General features: G+C 40.4%; 1 protein-coding gene across 1 annotated transcript; it reads left to right on the forward strand.

The window, feature by feature from the left end:
• Positions 1-2,209: 2,209 nt before the first annotated feature.
• TNFRSF11B (TNF receptor superfamily member 11b) lies at positions 2,210-18,835 on the forward strand. Its single transcript, XM_066176968.1, has 5 exons — positions 2,210-2,715; positions 12,046-12,415; positions 15,869-16,063; positions 16,399-16,623; positions 17,662-18,835. The coding sequence occupies exons 1-5, from the start codon at positions 2,686-2,688 to the stop codon at positions 18,048-18,050; spliced, it is 1,209 nt and encodes a 402-aa protein (XP_066033065.1). The 5' UTR covers positions 2,210-2,685; the 3' UTR covers positions 18,051-18,835.
• The last annotated feature ends 297 nt before the right edge of the window (positions 18,836-19,132 follow it).

Here is a 19,132-nt window from a genome sequence, read left to right on the forward strand (position 1 = left end):
AACACTAGTGAAAACATTCAAACTGCAGTTTAAACCTTGTTAAAGCACAGTTCTTCTTTGGAAAGTGACACTGAAAATGGCAGTGTGGGATCCTGTATTTATTGTGTATGCATCATTTCAGGATCAAACATGCTAAGTACAAGCATACAGTTCTCTGCTAACATCCACAGCCACCTCTACAGACTCCAGTGAGATTAGATAGTTGAAACTTTCATTTTCATGTATGGTCAAGATGATGGTCTCCTTAGCAGCTGTCCCAACATGCTATCATCATTGAAACAGATACACCTCACCCCCCCCCTCCATTTAGCTGAATGAGCTTGAGGAGGATCTGTTTTCTTCTCATTAACCTCTGTCAGTTTTTTCACTGCTTAGGGATGAAAAACGTCTTTTCAGAGAAGTCAGCATATCTAACTCTGAACAAAAATAGACACAAAATAGTTGTGTTGAAAAAGATCCCACTTCTTAACAACAGCACCATTTTCAGCTGAAGAATTTTAATGACTTTCTAATTTGTTTTCTGGCCTGATTAATTGCATAAAATATTTCCATCTCTAGAAAATTCTGATGTGAACACTATTGTCCATACACATTAAAATGTTTAAATAGGCTTATGAGCTGTAGTTTTATTTCTCCACAGAGCCAGCTGTTTGACATTTATGGCTAGTACCAGCAATGAGAAGACATAACCCCATCCAAAGCCCATTGAAATTCACTTAACAGTGTTAATGAACTGCAGGGAGCTTGCCATGCATTTGGTGCTTTTCTTTCTGATGTATCTGAGATGAAAGCAATCAGCCTCACGCACCCCCCAGGATCCCCTGACTTGACACTGGAGCTGCTTCCAATCACAAGAGACACATTGCCATGTCCAGCTCTTGGCATTCGAGAGGATAAAAGAAATTTAGCTTAAACTTCTGCTTATGAACTTAATAACGTGTGCTGATGGAATTGCTGTAGCATTATGGTTGACACTTGGAAGTTGGTCCCTGTATGGAGAATACCACACTCACACATAGCTATCCTGACATACTCAAAGATGTCCAGAAACAATCCTTCCCACTGCCCCACAATGAAAATGCGGGAATGTACAGGTAAAATTTGTCTATTGGCACTCCTGTGCTTTTATCTGGGCAGTACATTCACAAATATATTTAAGAATAAATGCTAAAGTACTAAAAGGTTCTGAAAAGATTACAGGAACATTTTCATCATCCATTCCAGGTACAATACCAACCAAGTGGTGACTACTACCCATCAAATACCAGCCATGCTCCCCAGGTGGTAGGCTTTCTGTGCCAGTTTTCACATCACTTCTTACAGAGAACTTACCACTAATTCAAGTCTCTTGAATTTTTATCATCCTGACAAGTGTAACCAGGTTAGGTTATGCTCGATGCATGTTCAAATGGCTATGGATTTGTAAGGAGGCAGGTGTGAGGCTGTCCTTGAGGATGATGGTTTCCAGACAGTGCAGCTGAATTTTTATGAAATAATTTTTATGAAATAATATGCAGGCTTTTCCCACCTAACTCTTGCCAATCCTGCTCAGCCTTGTGACTCAAAGGGGCAAAACTGCACAGCCCAGTGCCAACAGGGGCCCCAGTTTCAAATGCTCAAGAGCTGGTATATTCAGCGCTGAGGTTTTGGTCTAGCCTGTGAAAAGGGAGAGAAAACCATCTGTGAAATCTGGAGGCACATCAGGTTTGGCTTCTACCTCGGGAGCCCACAGGCTCCCAGAATCCTTCATAGCTATCTGTAGGCTGGGAAAAGAAATCCTTTCTCCGCACCTTTCCCCCGCTCCACACCTGGCACGCACAGGTTCCCCGGGGCTTCCACGGAGCCCTCGGCGCGATCCCGGGAAGCACAAACAGCAGGGTTTGATCCTTGTGGCTTTAGAAAAACGCCCTTTTCTAACTTAAACTGGGGGGGAGCAAGAACAGCCCCCTGAGAAGGGCTTCTCCTGTGGGCAGGAGCATGCTGAAGACACGACTGTCGCTGGACAATCACAGCAAGGGGCCCGCATGGCCGCTTTCCCCGGGCCTCCGCCCCGGGCGCAGCCCCTCGGGCCGCCGCAGGCCGGCGGCGCCCGGCAGCCCTGGCGAGAGGCGGGCGCCGTCCCTCGCATTCCTGCCTCAGCAGGGAAGGGGAGCGAACGGGGACCCTCCTTCTTCTCGGCCTCCCCGCCCTGGCCTTCGCCTCCAGGCAGCCCCGCTGCTGGGAGCCCCCGGGGAGCCGAGCCAAAGGACCGGAATCTCCCCTCCGGCCCCGCTGCAGAGCGGAGCGCAGGGCGGCACAGCCAGACAGGCAGACAGAAAGCAATTAAACCCACCCCTGGCCAGCCCCTGACACTCCCTCCTGCATTTTCCAGTCTGTGGTTACGGCTCTCAAAGGGTTCCATTAAGTCACCAAGTTTTACAGGTTCCTTAAAAAAAAAAAAAAAAAAAAAAAAAAAAAAAAAAAAAAAAAAAAAAAAGAGGGGGGTGGGGGGTGGTGAGGGGGAGTGCGCGAGAGAAAAGTTTGGTCATGGCAGGGAATGTGTGATCAAAGCTGAGCCCGAGCTTCCTGTTACACCGGGACTATATATATATCGTGTCTTTAATGTTGGGAATGTAAGCAGCTGCTGGAGCCTGGCGCTGACTCTGCCTGATTCCCAGCGCGCTGAGGTTTCTTCCACCGACCACAATGAACAAGTTCCTGTGCTGCACGCTTGTGGTGAGTCCCTTCGCAGAGGTAGATAGGCTCTGGGATGCACTGCAGCTTCTGACATCAGGCTGGAGAGACACACGGCTTTTCTTCTCGGGTTTTTGTTTTGGGTTTGGGGTTTTTTGGGGGGGGTTGTTTGTTTGTTTGTGGATTGCTTTGTCTTCTCTCCGTTTTCTTGGTAAACCCTTTTCATTTCATCCCTCCAAACTTTCCTGGTGAGTTTGGAATGTGATGGACACCTCCAGCTCCAGGAAGACAGCAGGGATTTTCATCCCATTCTCAAGGTAGTGGCATGATTTGCTTTTATTTTGCCTTTTTTTCCCCCCCCCCCGACTTCCTCCCTTCTTTTGTGAGGCCTCATCATACTGGTCAGAAGCAAAACCCTGTGTCGAGTAACGAAGTTAGAAACTGTAGGCTGGAATGTTTGTTTCTGCTTTACAAAAACTCCATCCCTGCCTGCCTCTAATCTCTGCTGCAGTGACACTCTTGGTATCTCAGATACTGGGCTGGCTTTCTTACCCAGGAAAACCACTGTGAAGTCCACAAAGAAACCCTCACAAATGTGTGGTTCTTGTCTTGGCTTAGAAAATTCAGCTTCATATGCAAGAAAGTCATGAATTAGTAGCTGTGTCAGTGGCTATCACAGAAGAAGTTGGGTTATTAAATCTGATATAAGTCCCTGCTTTAATAAGTTTTTGTTTACTTGGTAATTTAGTATGATACTTCCAGATGCAAATTTAGGGATGTTAGCAGTGCAGTAAATCTTTCAAAATGTTATTTAATCCATTTAGTCATATGAGTTCAGTTTAATTAAAACCTGCCTACAGACAGATCCTGTGTAACATCTATTTGGAGGCTCTTCATCTTTTGCATAAGGAAATTTTCAAAGAAAAACATTAAAAAAATATTATTCAGAGCAGGCTCTTGCTTATGCCAGTACAGTAACTTGCTTCTGGGTTGTTTTGGTGAGTACAACGGCATTAATGTTGTGGCAGAGCATTAGAACTGAGATCCATTTATTCTGAAAGCTTTTTATAAATGCAACGAGATTTCCAGGATCTGATGAGTAATGCATGTTTATTACTCTCTGTTCAACTTTCTGAAAGAGCTTTTTGAGAAACAAACCCAACGTCATTAATGGTGCAAGGGGAGCAAAATTTGTCAGGCTTGTGGTTGGCAAGATTAAAACACAGGACAACTTTTTCATCCCATGTCTGATATTGTGCCTGCTTTGTCAATATGAAATCACAGGAAGTTAATCTGGGAATTTCAGCAGTATCTGGTTATCAACCTCGCTTCTTATCTGCGGCTGTCATAAAAGAATCACATCAGGATTTTTGTTTTGAATAAATGCAATGTGCCTCTTCATGTTCTCCCACAAAGTAATAGCATTTGGTGAAGTTCAGCATAATCCTCTGGCAGACGGGTCTTGGAGCTGGAATACATTGGTGGCAGTACATACCAAAGAGATCATAATTCAACTGCTTTATTATTATTATTCCATTTATTTAAAATTACTGTGAAATTTAAGTAAAATTACTGAAGTTTAAGTACTGTCAGATGTACTAGAGGTCAGAAAAGTAGCTTTAGTATCTGTTTTACAACAAGCCTTTTAGGAAGCACAGCTATAGTTCAAAGTTCTGTGCCTTTGGCTCACATACCTTCTTACCTCTTTTGGAGACAGTGTATCTAAAAAGACTTTTAAGGCATGTTGTCCTTTGGGCCTTGGCCTCTTTGCTAAGGTTTCAGAAAGGTTATACCTGCTGTGGTGGTGCACTCATGTTTGTGTTGTTTGCTCGGAACACTAAAACTGCTTACAAACATTATGAAACTGGACTCAATGGAAAGAATTCCCCAGAGCTGAATTTCATTACTTGTCACGTAACTATCTTGACCCTTATACTTGACCTTTCTCTATTTTGGATCTTCGGGCACATGTGACATTCTTTTTCTGGCCTGCCTGTTGGGTTTGCTGTGTGTAGGCAGCAGTGGCTTTGCAGCCTGTGAGGGTAGGAGTTATCTTTCTGTCTGACTTTCTTTCTGTCTGCCTGCATGTGTCTTGGTTAAAAATAAAACACTAAGGTTACCAGAAAAAATTTTAAAAGATATTGTGACAATTGAAGCAACACGCACTGTTCAAATCTCATGGAAAACTTTATTTTGTTCCTTCTGTAAAAACACCTGTTTGCACATAGTACTGGACATACATTCTCTAGCTAGTAGTCAGCTGTTATTAATTCTGTCAGTGCAAATGCAGACTGTTGTTACAGTGGGAACATCCCAGGTTAGCTCTAAATCTTGCTGTCACTCTGGTGAATAACGTTCCAAAATGTAAGACACATGTTTTGGAGAGTACCTGGGTAGTTTTCCCTCCTTTGTCCCTCTACAAGTTCCAAGGCAAATGTAACTCCTGTAAATGAAGACTCTCAATTTAACACATCTTAGATAAGATGTAAAACTGCTCTTAAGCTGAATTTCATTTTCCTACCACTGAAAATGAAACAGTAGTTTAAACCCCTAAACTGCTTTGTGAATGACAATAGTGCCTCAAGAAGTCTCTATGACTTTTTGACATATTGCTTTACTGACAGAGAAATGAAGACAGTGTTTCATAGCCTCAGTTTTGAATACAGCTCACTCAGGAGATTCACCAGTTGAACTCCTTACGTAAAAGAGCAGCCTCCACTTTATAAAGTGTCTTCCAAACAAAAGTAGGTCCTGTTATGTCCAAAGTGAGTGGATTACAGTGAAGCAGTTGGTAGAATGGTGGAAGAGCTTTAAAAGCTGAATTCAAACCAGTGAAGATTACTCCATGTTAGATTTTCTTGTGTACCTGGCACTTGGCCATGGTCTGCAGAAAGGTCCTTTGTCTGGGCAGTGCTCTCGTGAGCCTGCAGCAATGCGCAGGTCAGCAGCGCTGCAGAGTTGCTGGCCCAAAGAGGATAAATCTGGTGACTGCATGGGCCTCCAGAACAGCAATATGGAAAGGATGAGAGCTAGATGGGAGCAATTCCTCCCAGGATGACAAGTATTTTACAACGGTCGTTTTCAATAGGTGGATGTGGATCTGATCCAGCATGGCATCGTCACATACTGGATCTGAGATACAAGCTATTGATGGGGAGGACCTTGATAATATCATCCAGTGCTATATTTGCCAGTGGAATTTTTCTGGGCCTGTGCATGATTTCAGTGAGGAATTCTGCCTAAGGGTTGAGGATATGTGAAGGCCTCCTGCCTTTGCTTTGTCCAAATACTTTGTGTAGAAGGCAAAGTAGGAGAGTTGTGAGGTTTTACTTTGAACCCAATGGAAACACTGGGAGCAATCTGACAGATGTCTTGAACGATTATTTATCACACAAGAAAATATGCTTTGGAATACTTATGGAATGTAAAACAGAAACAGATTTATCTTTCTCAGCAAATTAAACATTCTGCTTTGGTCTACAACCCAAAACCACAAAGCCAAACTATATAATAATATTTTCATATGCTGAAAAGCCACTCTCTTTTCTACCACAAAGCAGTGATTTAAAGGGATGATGCTTGAAGGATTTTTACTTCATGTGCTTTGTCTTCTAGTTCATTTTAATTCAACAAGAGAAATCAAGCAGTTCTTTGCCTTACATTTAAAGATGAAAGAAAAGGGCATGTATTTTTTATGCCCAAGATCTGAAATGAAATTTTACAATCAAATTTTATGTCTTTCAAAAGCATCTTCTAAGGAATCAAACAAATGGACTGCGCAGGCCTTTTATGTCAGCATTGTGTATGCTGACATAGGGATGGTATGAAGAAATATAGCTTCAGGCCTAATGTGCTGAGTGACACGATGAAGAACTGCTGTCTAACCTTGGGTAATTCATCTTGAATAAGTTCTCAGTATTTAGTTGCATCACACTGACTTACACTAGATTTATATTTCAATATTTACAGTTCATCCCAATTCCTCACACTGAGACAGCCATTCTGAGATATGCCCAGGATTTTCCCCAGGGAGATAGAGGAAGATTGAGTTCTTCAGTCTTTTTAGAAGTGACCCATGACATTATAACTCAATTTCAACCAATAGGTTGTTAGATGTAGTTAATGATATTAGGTTTTGTTCTGGTTTTCTTTTGCTGTAACAATTTTGTTATTGATAGAATTTCATACTCATAGAACAAGACCCCTCTAAGCTTTGGGAGGTTTTTTGTTGGGTTTTTGGTTTTGGTGGGATTTTTTTATTATTTTTTTTGGTTTGGGGTTTTTTGGGTTTTTTTTTAATTGAGCCTTGCATTTCACTAACCATAGAAAAAACTGTTTACAAATGAATCAATATAACAGTTAATTTGTCAAGATGAAAAAGATACTGAGCATTCTTCCCTTAGGGCTGGCATATGAAGAATTGGCTGGGGGGTTTAAAACTGAAAGAAGCTGCCTGGATCTCTTTCAGTCCATTTGCCGTCTCTTCCAGGAAACCAAATGTTGTATTTGCTTTCAGAAAGGCATTGGGAGCTATATTTGTGACACATGAGTTTCTTACACCTGCTTCTCAATGGAAGGTTGTTCCCAATCTTCTGACAAGAGAATCCCCTTTTCATTTGCCAGCATTATCGTTTAACGGATAAAGTTCTCTCTGAGTTCACTGTCCATATGTACTGAATCCATAGCTTCTTTTGTGACTTGCCAAGCTATTGAAAAAGTCCAGATCTCCTCCAAGAAGAAGCTGTCCGTTTCCTTCTAAACTTTCTCTGTATCAGTTCCTAGTGAATTAACCTTTCCTAAACAAGGATGAACAGAACTTTACACAATTTTCTGAATGACAAATCCACTAATTTGGTTGTGTGCAGCACTGATGAATGCCAGCTTTGCTTTCTTAATGGTTATAGGATGAACATACTCATTGTCCCTAATTCTGATTCCAGTAGACTGAAGCCAGACTTGCAATTTCTTCCTTCTTTCAAATAGCATGACACCTTTTCCAGCAAGGACAAAACAGACCAGTGCTAGCATGATTATGGAAGTAATCTTGCTTTCTATGAAGCTTTTGGGGAGACCACTGTTGAGAACTAGTAAGTTCTGCTCATGGCTCTTTCCTGTGCTCAAATAGTGCTGTTTCTTACGGAGGATGTTCAGGTGCTTAGTATGTAGACCACCTTTAAATATGGACATTCAGATCAATCAGAGGTTTTGTGTAGCTAAGAAACTGCTACCAAGTTGGTCGTAGCATAGTTTAGTAGAGGAAATGTCAGGAATGACATAAAATGCATTTAAATACCATTTTAATTTGTCTTAGGAATATGCTTTGGAAAGGCCTCTCCTGATCATCCTTATTTACCGTATTTTAGTTTCCACATCAGAGCAGCCCTGGAGTGCACAAAGTGGATTTACCAAAGTAAACTGAACTGATGAAAGCAAATCTAGAGATGGACCCCAGAGACACACCAGATGCACTGTAACCACTAATGCATGCTTGTCCATGAGAGCAGATTGAAGTTAGTCCAAAATATCCCCTCAGAATAATACATAATGTGGATGTCAGGTGCTTGGCACCATCTGTTTTGCTCTGCAAATCTGCTGTAACAGGTGATGGAAATTCCTAATGTAAGCACAAACTCAGTGTGTGTTAGGCCAGGAGAAAGGACAACAGTGATGTTCCCCTCCAGCTTATTCTGTGAACTGGGGGACAAAAGAATCTTTTCATTCTGTATGTGCCAAGTTGCTGCAGTAAATCTAGTGAAAATTACATTTCATTATCTTCCACCATTACTACTGAATTCTTGCAAAACATCTGAAAAATAGATTGACTTTACTTTGGCAATTGATGTAGGTTTAAAGATAACTTCTGATTTGCAGGTTGCATATCAACATTCAGAATACTCAGGTGTGCTATGTGTTTTCAGCCTACAGTGAGGACAATTTTACAGATCTTTTTTCTTAAGTATTGTCAAGTAACCTATAGTACTCTTATGAAGTGTGGTATTGGGGATTGAGGTCTAGAAATGTACTTAGCAACATACTAATGGCTTTATTTGGTCTAAAAAGTCCATGAAAAAAAATGCCCTAAAAAGACCCATAAGCTGTCTATAGCAGTGGTTGATATCTGATGCATAGAAGAGATGGAAGAAAAGGACAGAAAAATATCACTATTTTTGTGAATTCAATTTTTTATTTGGGATTTCTTGATCAAAAGGTGATGTTTATGTTTAATAGTCCTTTATTATTTTCATCCATTACTATGTCAGGTAACATCTTGAACTCAACTGTCTGCAATGTCCTATGGCAGTGAGTTGCACAGCTCACTGTGCTAATAGGCTCATAGTAGTCAAACAGTAGTAATGGTAATCTAGCTCTGTGTTGAAAATTATGTATAAAATGTTCTGGTAAAATTTTGAAATATTAATTGCATTTATATCTTTGGTTTGACTGAAGAATCTTTTTGTCATAATATTTTACTTAATAAAATAGTTGGATCCTGCATACATGTCGCTCTGCCACTGAGCAGTGGATTGCTGCAGCTACATAATGTGTTTCTGGGGAAAAAAAAAGGAAAACAAATGTGATGTGCTTTTCTTTTAAAAGCACAAAGAAAAAAATCAAATGGGAAGACTGATTGTTCTTTTAGTGACGCTGATTTATTAATCCTATTATTATGGGGTTTGGTTATGCTCATTTAGATAAATAATATTCTAGTTGCCATTATTAGTTCATAGTTATTGGTTCTTCCAAGGATAAAACTCTATGTCTCACACACATATGATTCAAGTATTGTTTTGCTCAATTTTTAAAATCAATTCCCCTCAAACTGAAATGTTGAAATGTTTTCAATTTTTATTGGCTTGTTTCCCACAACTGTAGGTTCTTCAGGAAGCAAGTGCCTCCATTTTCCCTACAAACCCCTATGCTTCTGTACTCTGATTGTTGAATTCTAATTAATTTTAATGGTGAATCATCCCCTGCAGCAAAACTCTTTACTTGCCTCATACATGGTTTCCAATGTAAATAATTGAGTAAGAAAAATAGATAAAATCTTGTTATTCTTGCTCCTACATGTTGCAGAGTAGAGTTAACAGTTATGAAATGATTCATCTCCCTCTTCATTATGTGAAAATGTGTCACCAGGGGCAGAGGCACAACCCAGAGGAGCAGATTCTACTGCAGTGACAGCTCTGGATTTGTGGGGAGCTGTGCATGACAGAGCAGGAATACTGGTGTTTCTGCACGAGAACATGCTGCCCATATGACTGGTTGCTGCCCCTAATAATTTTCACAGTGTCATATTTTCACCTTTGTTGGGAATTGTCTTGGGTTTCCACAGACATCTGCGTGAAGTGTGGGTTGATGCTTGTCTTTGTAGAGCCTGTGCCACATGTTGTAGTCACATATGTTCTGTGAAGGGAATGCTTGTGTCCATGCAAATCTTGGACTCTGGGATGCTGTATTACCCATTGCTGAATTAAAACCATAGAAGAAAACTTTACTGTTCATATCAACAATTAATGAGATTACCAGGACTTCCTTATTACTAGAGCCATAGCTGTAGATTTACCAAGGGTGGGGGCATTTTTTCCTCAAGGTAAAGCCACTCACTGTTAAAAAAATGTGCTGTGCCCTCTTTGTTAAATAGATCACATGAAACAGATACAGTCATTTAAGGAAAATAGAGTTGTTCATCAAACTTCAAAGATTAAAAAGGAATTTCTCACAATGAAAGGTATTGTGCATTGAGACCACAAGAAAAGTGAGATCTCCACCTCTAGAAATCAGATAAGTTATCAGACTTAGTCAAGGGTAGCTACAAGAGGGAATATCCATACTATCTGTATTTCATTCCTCAGCCTAAGTAGAGCTGAATGAAAAGTGGATTCATAGACACACAACAGGAGAATGCATTTAAGAGTATTCGCTTAAGCAATAAGAGTTCCTAAGTTAAGCATCTCATATCATTTGTTGTTTACTGTGAATTGTGTTAATGCAGATGAAGTTTTAAATTGTCCTTTCCAAACTTAATAAGACTATGGCTTTAGAAGAGCCATGATGTGACAGAAGTGAGGCCCTTGAATGAAGCACCTCAAGAAAACAGAGACTTAAAAAAAAAAAAATTAATTCCGCTTGTACTTTGGGGACCTTTGGAAAAGAGGAAATACATTTTTGAAATTGAATTGGCAACTCTGTATTAGCTGATAGCAGTTAAAATAGCGACAAAGACAAGTCAGATCTATAATTTTATTGGATACACAGAAAAATATCTTAAGTCAGAACCAGTTTACTTCATCTTTATAAAATGTACAAGTTTTGGAAGAGAAGTGGCACATGCAGTCATGCATGCAGTGCTGGGACAGAGCTAGGTTATCGGTGAGGAGAGTGAGCTCTTGGCAGACCCTGTGGGTATCAGGGTGCTTCTTGAGAGTTATTTTTGTGGTAGACTGGTGGAATCACAGAACAAAATTTTCAGTTTTAAGACCAAAACAAAATTATTTGGGGGTTGTCTCTCCAGCAGGGCAGGGTGTCTCAGATCACTAGGTCCCCAATCACACCAGCAAAGCGGTCTGTTGTAGGAAGCAGGAAGCCTGTAGCTGTCATGGCATGGCATGGCCCAGTACTTAACCAGCTTTTCACGCCAGCTATGAGCCTGTGGCTTTAGGTAGGAAATGAAAGCATTGGCCTGGTCTCTTCCAGCTCATGCAATTATGTCCTTAATGTGCCCTTCATAACCTGCATCATTCTTTACCTCTGTCTCAAGCTGTGTCTTCACCTTTGATGTAACTGCCCCATTACATCCCAAGAGCTTCTGCATATCAGTGCAAAATTAGATGGAAGGCATTAGACAGTAACCTCTATTGTTCTAGCCATTAATTTCTGGTACAAAATAGTGTAAGAGAAATAGTGTAAGGAGTTACCTTTAAAGGTATCTGCTGTGATGGTACAGTACACTGATCAGATTCATATGCTCAGGCACAATTTATTTTGCATCTGAAGTACTCAATACTTAAGAACAAAAAGGTGTTGTGTGTTCCCACCTTTGCTGTGCACTGGACAAATTCTCTGGTGCCAGGCAGTAAAAGGTCATTGCCCAGTGATATTCAAAGGGTGTAAATTGGAGAAGAATAGGATCTACATCTATGGGAGGAATCACTTAGGTTGGGAAGATTTGCTAGATAAGATCCTAAAACTTTCCCATTCTAAGGTAGACACGGGAGGGTCTGGCAGCTGGCCAGTATCTAATTCCTAATGCAAATACTTGTTTAAAGATAGTGGCGTGAGTAGACTCATAAACTCATTAAAGTTCAGGTTTCCTTGTGATTATGGTGCTCCCCAAAACTAAAAGGAAGTGATGATTTATTTTCCTGTTGCTAGCTCTTGGACATTTCTGTCAAGTGGAGCATCCAGGATGACTCTCCCCCCAAGTATCTCCATTACGATCCAGGGACATCTCGCCAGCTGCTGTGTGACCAGTGTCCTCCCGGGAGCTACGTGGAGCGGCACTGCAGCGCCAGCAGCCCGACGCAGTGCGCTCCGTGCCCGGCTCAGTACTACGCCGACGAGTGGAACAGCAACGAGGAGTGCCAGTACTGCAGCGCCGTCTGCAAGGAGCTGCAGTTCGTCAGGCAGGAGTGCTCCAGCACGCAGAACCGCGTCTGCGAGTGCGTCCCGGGCAGGTACCTGGAGCTAGAGTTCTGCTTGAGGCACACGGAGTGTCCGCCCGGCTTCGGTGTTGCCCAGGCAGGTGGGTCCCGCTGCTCCATGTGCACAGACGTAATCTGAGCTCTGCCGCACGTCCACGGCTCGTGGCAGTTACAAGATTTAGGAAAGCGGCTTGTCCAGGTGAAATTGCAGGACAGTAAATTGTAAAGCCAATTGAACCTGTTCAAGTCTGCATCATTTGGACTGTAGCCAAAGGAACGGTTCTCAGAGGAATACCCTGCTCCTGCTGTAATATGTTACTTAATGGCAGTAGCAAATGTAGCAAATTGCACTCTAATGAGAAACATGATGGATTGCCTCTTTTAAAGGAACATTATCTGGAATGTAGTATTTGTGTGTGTGATAAATAATAGTGTTTTTCATTTTGAAGTCTGCTGTTTCAAGCAGCTGTATATCTTGACAAACACCAGGAGCACTACATTTGACACCAAGTATATAATTATAACAACATTAATACAGCTCTAGCGTCAGTACAATATGTGGTAATAATTAATTATCAGCATCCTAAGTGGAATTCTTAGGGAAACTGTTATTATTATCAAGCAAACAACCATTTCTTTGTCAAGCAGGCTGGCGTAGTGCTTAAAGTCTGGTGGGGATATAGAGCAAAGCAGCACTTTCCAGTGGAGTGTATTCTTCACTTAACACAGCATAAATTGTTAAACCAATAATTTGTTTTTCCCTCAAAACAAAATACATCGTTTATTGTTTGGCAAATGCCGTGGCTCAGTTTAGCTCCAGTATTTAACACAACCTGAAAGAATTGTAAACTGTCATTGTACCAGAGCTTGATAACTGCCTGGAGAAGAGCACTGGGGGAGGAAATGCAGAAAATCAAAGTGTCTCAGACACCTGCAGGCAACCAGACTACAGAATGATTTCCCTAGGAATGACACACCTGCAGTGAGAAACACTAGAGCTGGCCTGTACATTTCAGAGCTGAGATGAATGACAGACTGGGAGTCCTTTTCTGGTTTATGAACCTCTCACTGGAGAACAACTTTGACGTAAGGAGAAATATCACTGCTGTAGCTGCTCACTAGTCCTTGAGTAATTGGTTGATGAAGCTTTACCCTGATGCCCTTCCACTGCTAAGCATTTCCACTGGCAGCTACCACATTTCCATATTGTAAACCTTCATTAACCTAAACTATTATACCCAGGGGCTTAGGTTAATGAGGTTCCACTGTATCTCAGCAGCCAGTCAAAAGGGGCCAGAAACAAAGTCCTTAGAAAGACTTTGGGAGGTGAACAAAGTATAAATTTTCTGAGCAGCCAGCCTGCTGCATCTGTACGAGCACAGTGAACCATGGGAGACAAATTCCAGTCCCTCAGTTCAGAATGAAGTAAACTTTTAAAGATGATAAAATGTTGAATTTTGTAATATCTTGAAAAGCTGGTTTCCAAAAGACCATCAGACTGAACCAGCTAAACCCAAGCAGACCTCAAAAAAGGAATTAAAACATTGTAAAAATAATTGCATCCCCCTGTGTCCATAGTCAGTTTTTGACGTGAGACAATGACTAAGAGTTTAAAAAGCATGTACTGCACTGTGTTGCTGGGGGTTTTTTGCCATATGATAGCCTAGAACTTTGTAATGATGCAAATTCAGGTGAAATAAAACCTAAGAGTAGAAAAATATGATTCCACACCCACAGAGGAAGATGGTGTGGTCTAGTGCGTCATTTAGGGCTTAAAGCATTAGAAACCTGTTTCCCCGGTGCCTGTTGCTCATGATTACACTGGTATGTCACCTTGTTTTTGTAGTCTTTGTCAGTGCAGATTAAGGCTTTGTTCGTTTCTGCCGCGGCCGGCCCTGTACGAGGCAGGGTTTATAGCAGCACTGGACGGGGAAAGCAGCACTGGACGGGGAAAGCAGCACTGCTGCGAGGCAGCTCTGTCTGCCCTGTGGCGGCTGCCTTTTCCCTGGGAAGAATGGGGGATTCCAGGAGTGGCAGAAGCGCAGACAGACAGCAGCAACTCACGCCCTGAACAAGACCAGTGAAATAAACAGTGAAGAAGCTGGCAGAGCTGGAAAGTGACTTTATGCTCAGTCCTGAGAACACTGATGGATTAGCCGGTATATTTCTCCCTTGTGCTGCAAAGATTATGCAGCAAGCTCTGAGCAGAACGATGCACCTTTTGCAGGAAAACTCCTTTCTTCCACTCCCTTGCTGTCAAAACACAACAGCAGCCTGTCTGTAGCAGGGAAAGTTGCTAAAATGCAGCTGTCTCAGAACAGCTGATTGCTGCCCGTGCAGTGCAGGGGCTGGCTGGAGCTTTGACCAGCCCAGAGCTGCAGGCAGTGCACATTGCACAAGGGCAATGTTGTGGCTGCATAAAGCACAGGATATGAGAGGAGGTTGGTACATACAGGGTCTCTGGCAACTATAAACTCCTTCGTTGTCTGTTGAAGTGCTAGGTCAGGTTGTATGCAAGCACTAATCTTGATTTCACAGCTGATTGAAAACTTGAGATGCATTCTCTTTTTCTTGAAGGACTTCCCAAATAAATAAAAGATTGCTAAAAAGCTAACATTAAAATAAACATCCACATGAAAATACTTTAAAAATACACTAGATGGAGGTATTTTCTTATTCAAATAGTTTCCAAATTTTTCAGATAAGTTTTAAGCATGTGTTTATATTCATGTTCAATAATGCAGTATTAGATATCAGACTCCAGGCACTTGTTAAATGTTGGATGAATAAGAGTGAATATACAGCAGTTATTGGTGCTGTTACTTTCCTGCCACTGGTGGTTAGACTGCAGAGTTTCAGATTTCATGGATTCATTTTCTTACTCTTTGTAAATGTGCTAGAACCACATGTTGTCATTCTGTTGTTTATCAAATATTTAGTTCTGAAGTAAAACTATGCAGTAAAAATCACAATGCAAAACATGTATGCCTATTTTTTTTTTTTTGGACACTCCTTTCTTTGCTTTTATTAACGCTTTATTTAAGCATCAAAGAAAATTTCAAAATTGTTGTCTTCAGTTGATTTTTAGTTGGATTATACATTTATCTAGAACTGAAGTTACCCATTCAAGTAAGGTTCTGGGCAATTATTGCAGAGTGAAATTCAGAACGCATTTTTTGCCACTTAATTACTTTACAGAATATATGTATAGTTGAAGGATGAAGATCAGACATAGTGTAATGCCTGAATAAACTCAAGTAATTGAGGCTTTAAAGATATTACTTTACTAAATTACTGATTTAATCAGTAAGCACTGATTTTAAACTTGGTAGCAAGCATATTTATGAGTACTATTTACTGTTTTACATCTTCTCCTAATGCATCTTCCATCTTTTTTTTCCTAAGTGATTCCTTAATAGATCACAAACACGAAAAGCAGAAGCATGACAATTTAGAGAGGAATGTTTTCCTTGCTTTCTGTATTCTTTTTTATGTTTTTTTCCCCACTGTTGAGGTTATATGTAATTGGATGCATTGTTTTCCTGTTTCCACAGGTACACCTGAGAGTGACACTGTATGTGAGAGATGTCCAGAGGGATTTTTCTCAAATCAAACCTCCTCCAAAGCAGCTTGTCTTAAGCACACAAACTGTAGTGCCCTGGGTTTCAAAATAGCTTTGAAAGGAAATGAGGTTCGTGACAACATCTGTCAGGAAAATACAGATACGACACCTCAGAAATGTGGAATAGGTGTGTATCATTAAGGAAGAGCGCTCTTCCTTTAAACTAAACATACCTTTAGTTATTGTTAAAATTAATTTACCAAAATCTGGGATAAAAATACCTAGCTTTTTAGCTCTTTGCCTGCTATGGTGATGGCCACAATAGAATTTTAAGTATTGTTGCTCAGACCAAAAAGAACTGAAGCACAAAGAGAAACAGCACTATAAAGACAACTTCTTAGTATGTTTTTTAAACACTTTTTTGGTCATTCTTCCTGCTTGGTTGTTTCTTGGGTTTTTTTTTTTCCTGAGACAGGCAAGGTAAGAGATCAGAACAATTAAATCTTCTCTTTCTCATTTCAGATGTAACCCTGTGTGAGGAGGCTATGTTCAGGTTTGCTGTTCCTACTCATCTCCCACCTAACTGGCTGAACATACTAGCAGACAGCTTGCCTGGGACAAAGGTTAGCACAGAAAATATCGAAAGGATTAAACAAAGGCACAGCCCTCAAGAGCAGACCTTCCAGCTTTTGAAACTATGGAAGCAACAAAACAAAGAACAGGATATGGTCAAGAAGATTATCCAAGGTATTTTATTGTGATAGCATGTGCATTATAAACAACCTTCTGAATGGCATTTTAAAAATTGCTTGGATCAAATACCCCCTGGGGATGTGTTGTGCTTGGAGAAGGCCCTGCAGGCCTTCACTAAGATACATTGATGCAGGAAGCATAGAGAAATCAAGGGGAAGCAGGAACAGAATTCCACTTCTCCAGATCAGTCAAGAACTGAATTCTTCCCAGACTTGTAGCCCACCTTGGGGCATGTGTTGTGCCATGGCCAAGGTCCCCTTTTGAGACTTCACAACATACAAAGAATTGTGATCAAATGAGGAAAGTGTTTTCCACTGTAGTATCTGAGCAACCAAGGTTACCGGGAGCTGGTTCCCTGCAGCAGAATGTGCAATTTGTCTTCTGTAAAGTAAAGGTTGATATTTTGGACTGGGACAATTATCCACAGGGTGGGGGCACATGGGAATGAGGAATACATAGACAGGTTTTCCCTTCTTTTTCCCTTCTCGTACCTCTTTGTCCTGTTGATTCATTGCTTTGTTTGTGCTGAATCTACCAAGACACAATTCAAAGATGAAATAGTGCTGCAGTATTAATATCAAGGTTTTTTACAACAGTCAGGCCAACTCTTTTCATGTAAGCCACCATCAACAACCACCACATTCAAATGACATTTAGTGTGCTCAAAATAGATTTGAAAAATACTGAAGAAGTGTTTTTTTCATCCGTCTGCTATTTAATATGTATGCGTATGTCAGTCTGTGAAATGTCTAGAGTACTTCAAAATTCAAAATCACTATTTTAACAAAGCTTGCCTAGGCATTTCTGAAGAGAATGAGCTAAATTTTCATTCACTGGAACCAAATACTAGGAATCCTATCACATACGCACAACATTTTATGGGATAGATGGGCCCAAAAAAGCAAAGATGAGAGAATTTTTTGAAGTAAAGAAATTTGGAAAGTAAATTCACCTTGGAATTTTGGCAGGTTTTTTGCAGGCTACAGTAAAGTTGTAATGTGCTGTACTTACTTCACTTTTTGCTTTGTATAGATATCGACCTCTGCGAAAACAGTGTCTTAAAGCATGTTGGCCACCTGAACCTCACCTTTGAACATCTCAACATGCTGATGGGAAGCTTACCAGGCAAGAAGGTGGGAAAAGAAGATGTTGAGCGCACAATGAAGCTATGTCAACCCACAGAGCAAGTTCTGAAGCTTCTCAATCTGTGGAGAATAAAGAATGGTGACCAAGACACCATTAAAGGTTTAATGTATGGATTGAAGCACTTGAAAATGCACCACTTTCCAAAACGAGCCATCCAAAGCCTAAAGAAGGTGATTAGGTTTCTTCACAGATTTACAATGTATAGATTGTACCAGAAACTCTTTTTAGAAATGGTAGGGAACCAACTTAAATCTGTGAAAGTAAGATGTGTCTAACTCAAGATGTGTTTCTTTCTCCACTGACTATTTTTCCGTAATTGCTGCCAGCAGTAATTAAACTGGAACGTTATTTCACCACATTTTGATTTACTATTTATAGAAATGCCTGACTGGAATAGTTCTAAGTCTCCTGCAGTGGTTTCGAAGGTGTTTTTTGATGTGGTTTTTGTTGTTGTTGTTTATATTTTTTCTTTAATAAAAATCACTTTTGTAAAAGCTATTAAACCGAGGGTAACACTAAGAGCCTGATCCTGCATTTTTGCACATTCAGTTGAAGAGTTGAAACATCCCACTGTAGTCACTAGATGAGGAAGGAATGCCAGAACAGGCTCAACTCCAGTATTTGCTATTTATATTCTTCTAGGAGTAAACATTTTTGTTGTACATATTTATTACGTTAAATGGAAATCGTATGAGACTGAATTTTAGGAAGAGAATTTGAAAGCACACTGTATATTTTCTAGTTAAACAAAAATGATTCCATATATTTTTCTGGCAAAGTTTTGTAGCATGCCCTAAGAGTTATTAATTTCTTTACATTTTGTATTTAAAAAATGTATTATTGCTTAGTATTATTTGTATAAGTTGTGGTATTTTTTGGTAAGGATGTTTTAATTTATCCAATGATTTTAACTCAAATATGGTGAAAATGTAGCTCAAGTGACCTGAATATTTAAATATTCTGTGAGGAAGTGAATGTACCATATTTAAGAAGCTGGATTTTTATATAGAATTTCATAATCTTATTTTATAAAGCAATTAAATTTTTCAGTTTACTTTTTGACTGGTGTTTTACTCTTGACTCTAATGTAGTAACTAATTACAAAGACAGATTATGTGGATTTTGCACTTTATCTTGAGCTTGGGTCTCTGCTACTCCCTGTCTCGTCTAGTAGTTAATATGTGAACCAAGTAAATATTGATCAGCACTAGATTTTCATGGTCACTGCAAAGGTGTAGAAGAAGCTAAAAAAGGCTTAATGTTTCCAGTCTAAAAGGCCCAGGTGGCTGTGATATGACCGATTACAGCACCATAGACACATTTGGCCCAGCACCACTCTTGACCCAGTGACATTCTT

The sequence above is a fragment of the Chamaea fasciata genome, unplaced genomic scaffold, assembly GCF_029207755.1.
Source record: "Chamaea fasciata isolate MVZ Bird 193981 ecotype frontalis unplaced genomic scaffold, bChaFas1.0.hap1 SCAF_1, whole genome shotgun sequence".
In the NCBI taxonomy this organism is placed as follows: Eukaryota; Metazoa; Chordata; class Aves; order Passeriformes; family Sylviidae; genus Chamaea; species Chamaea fasciata.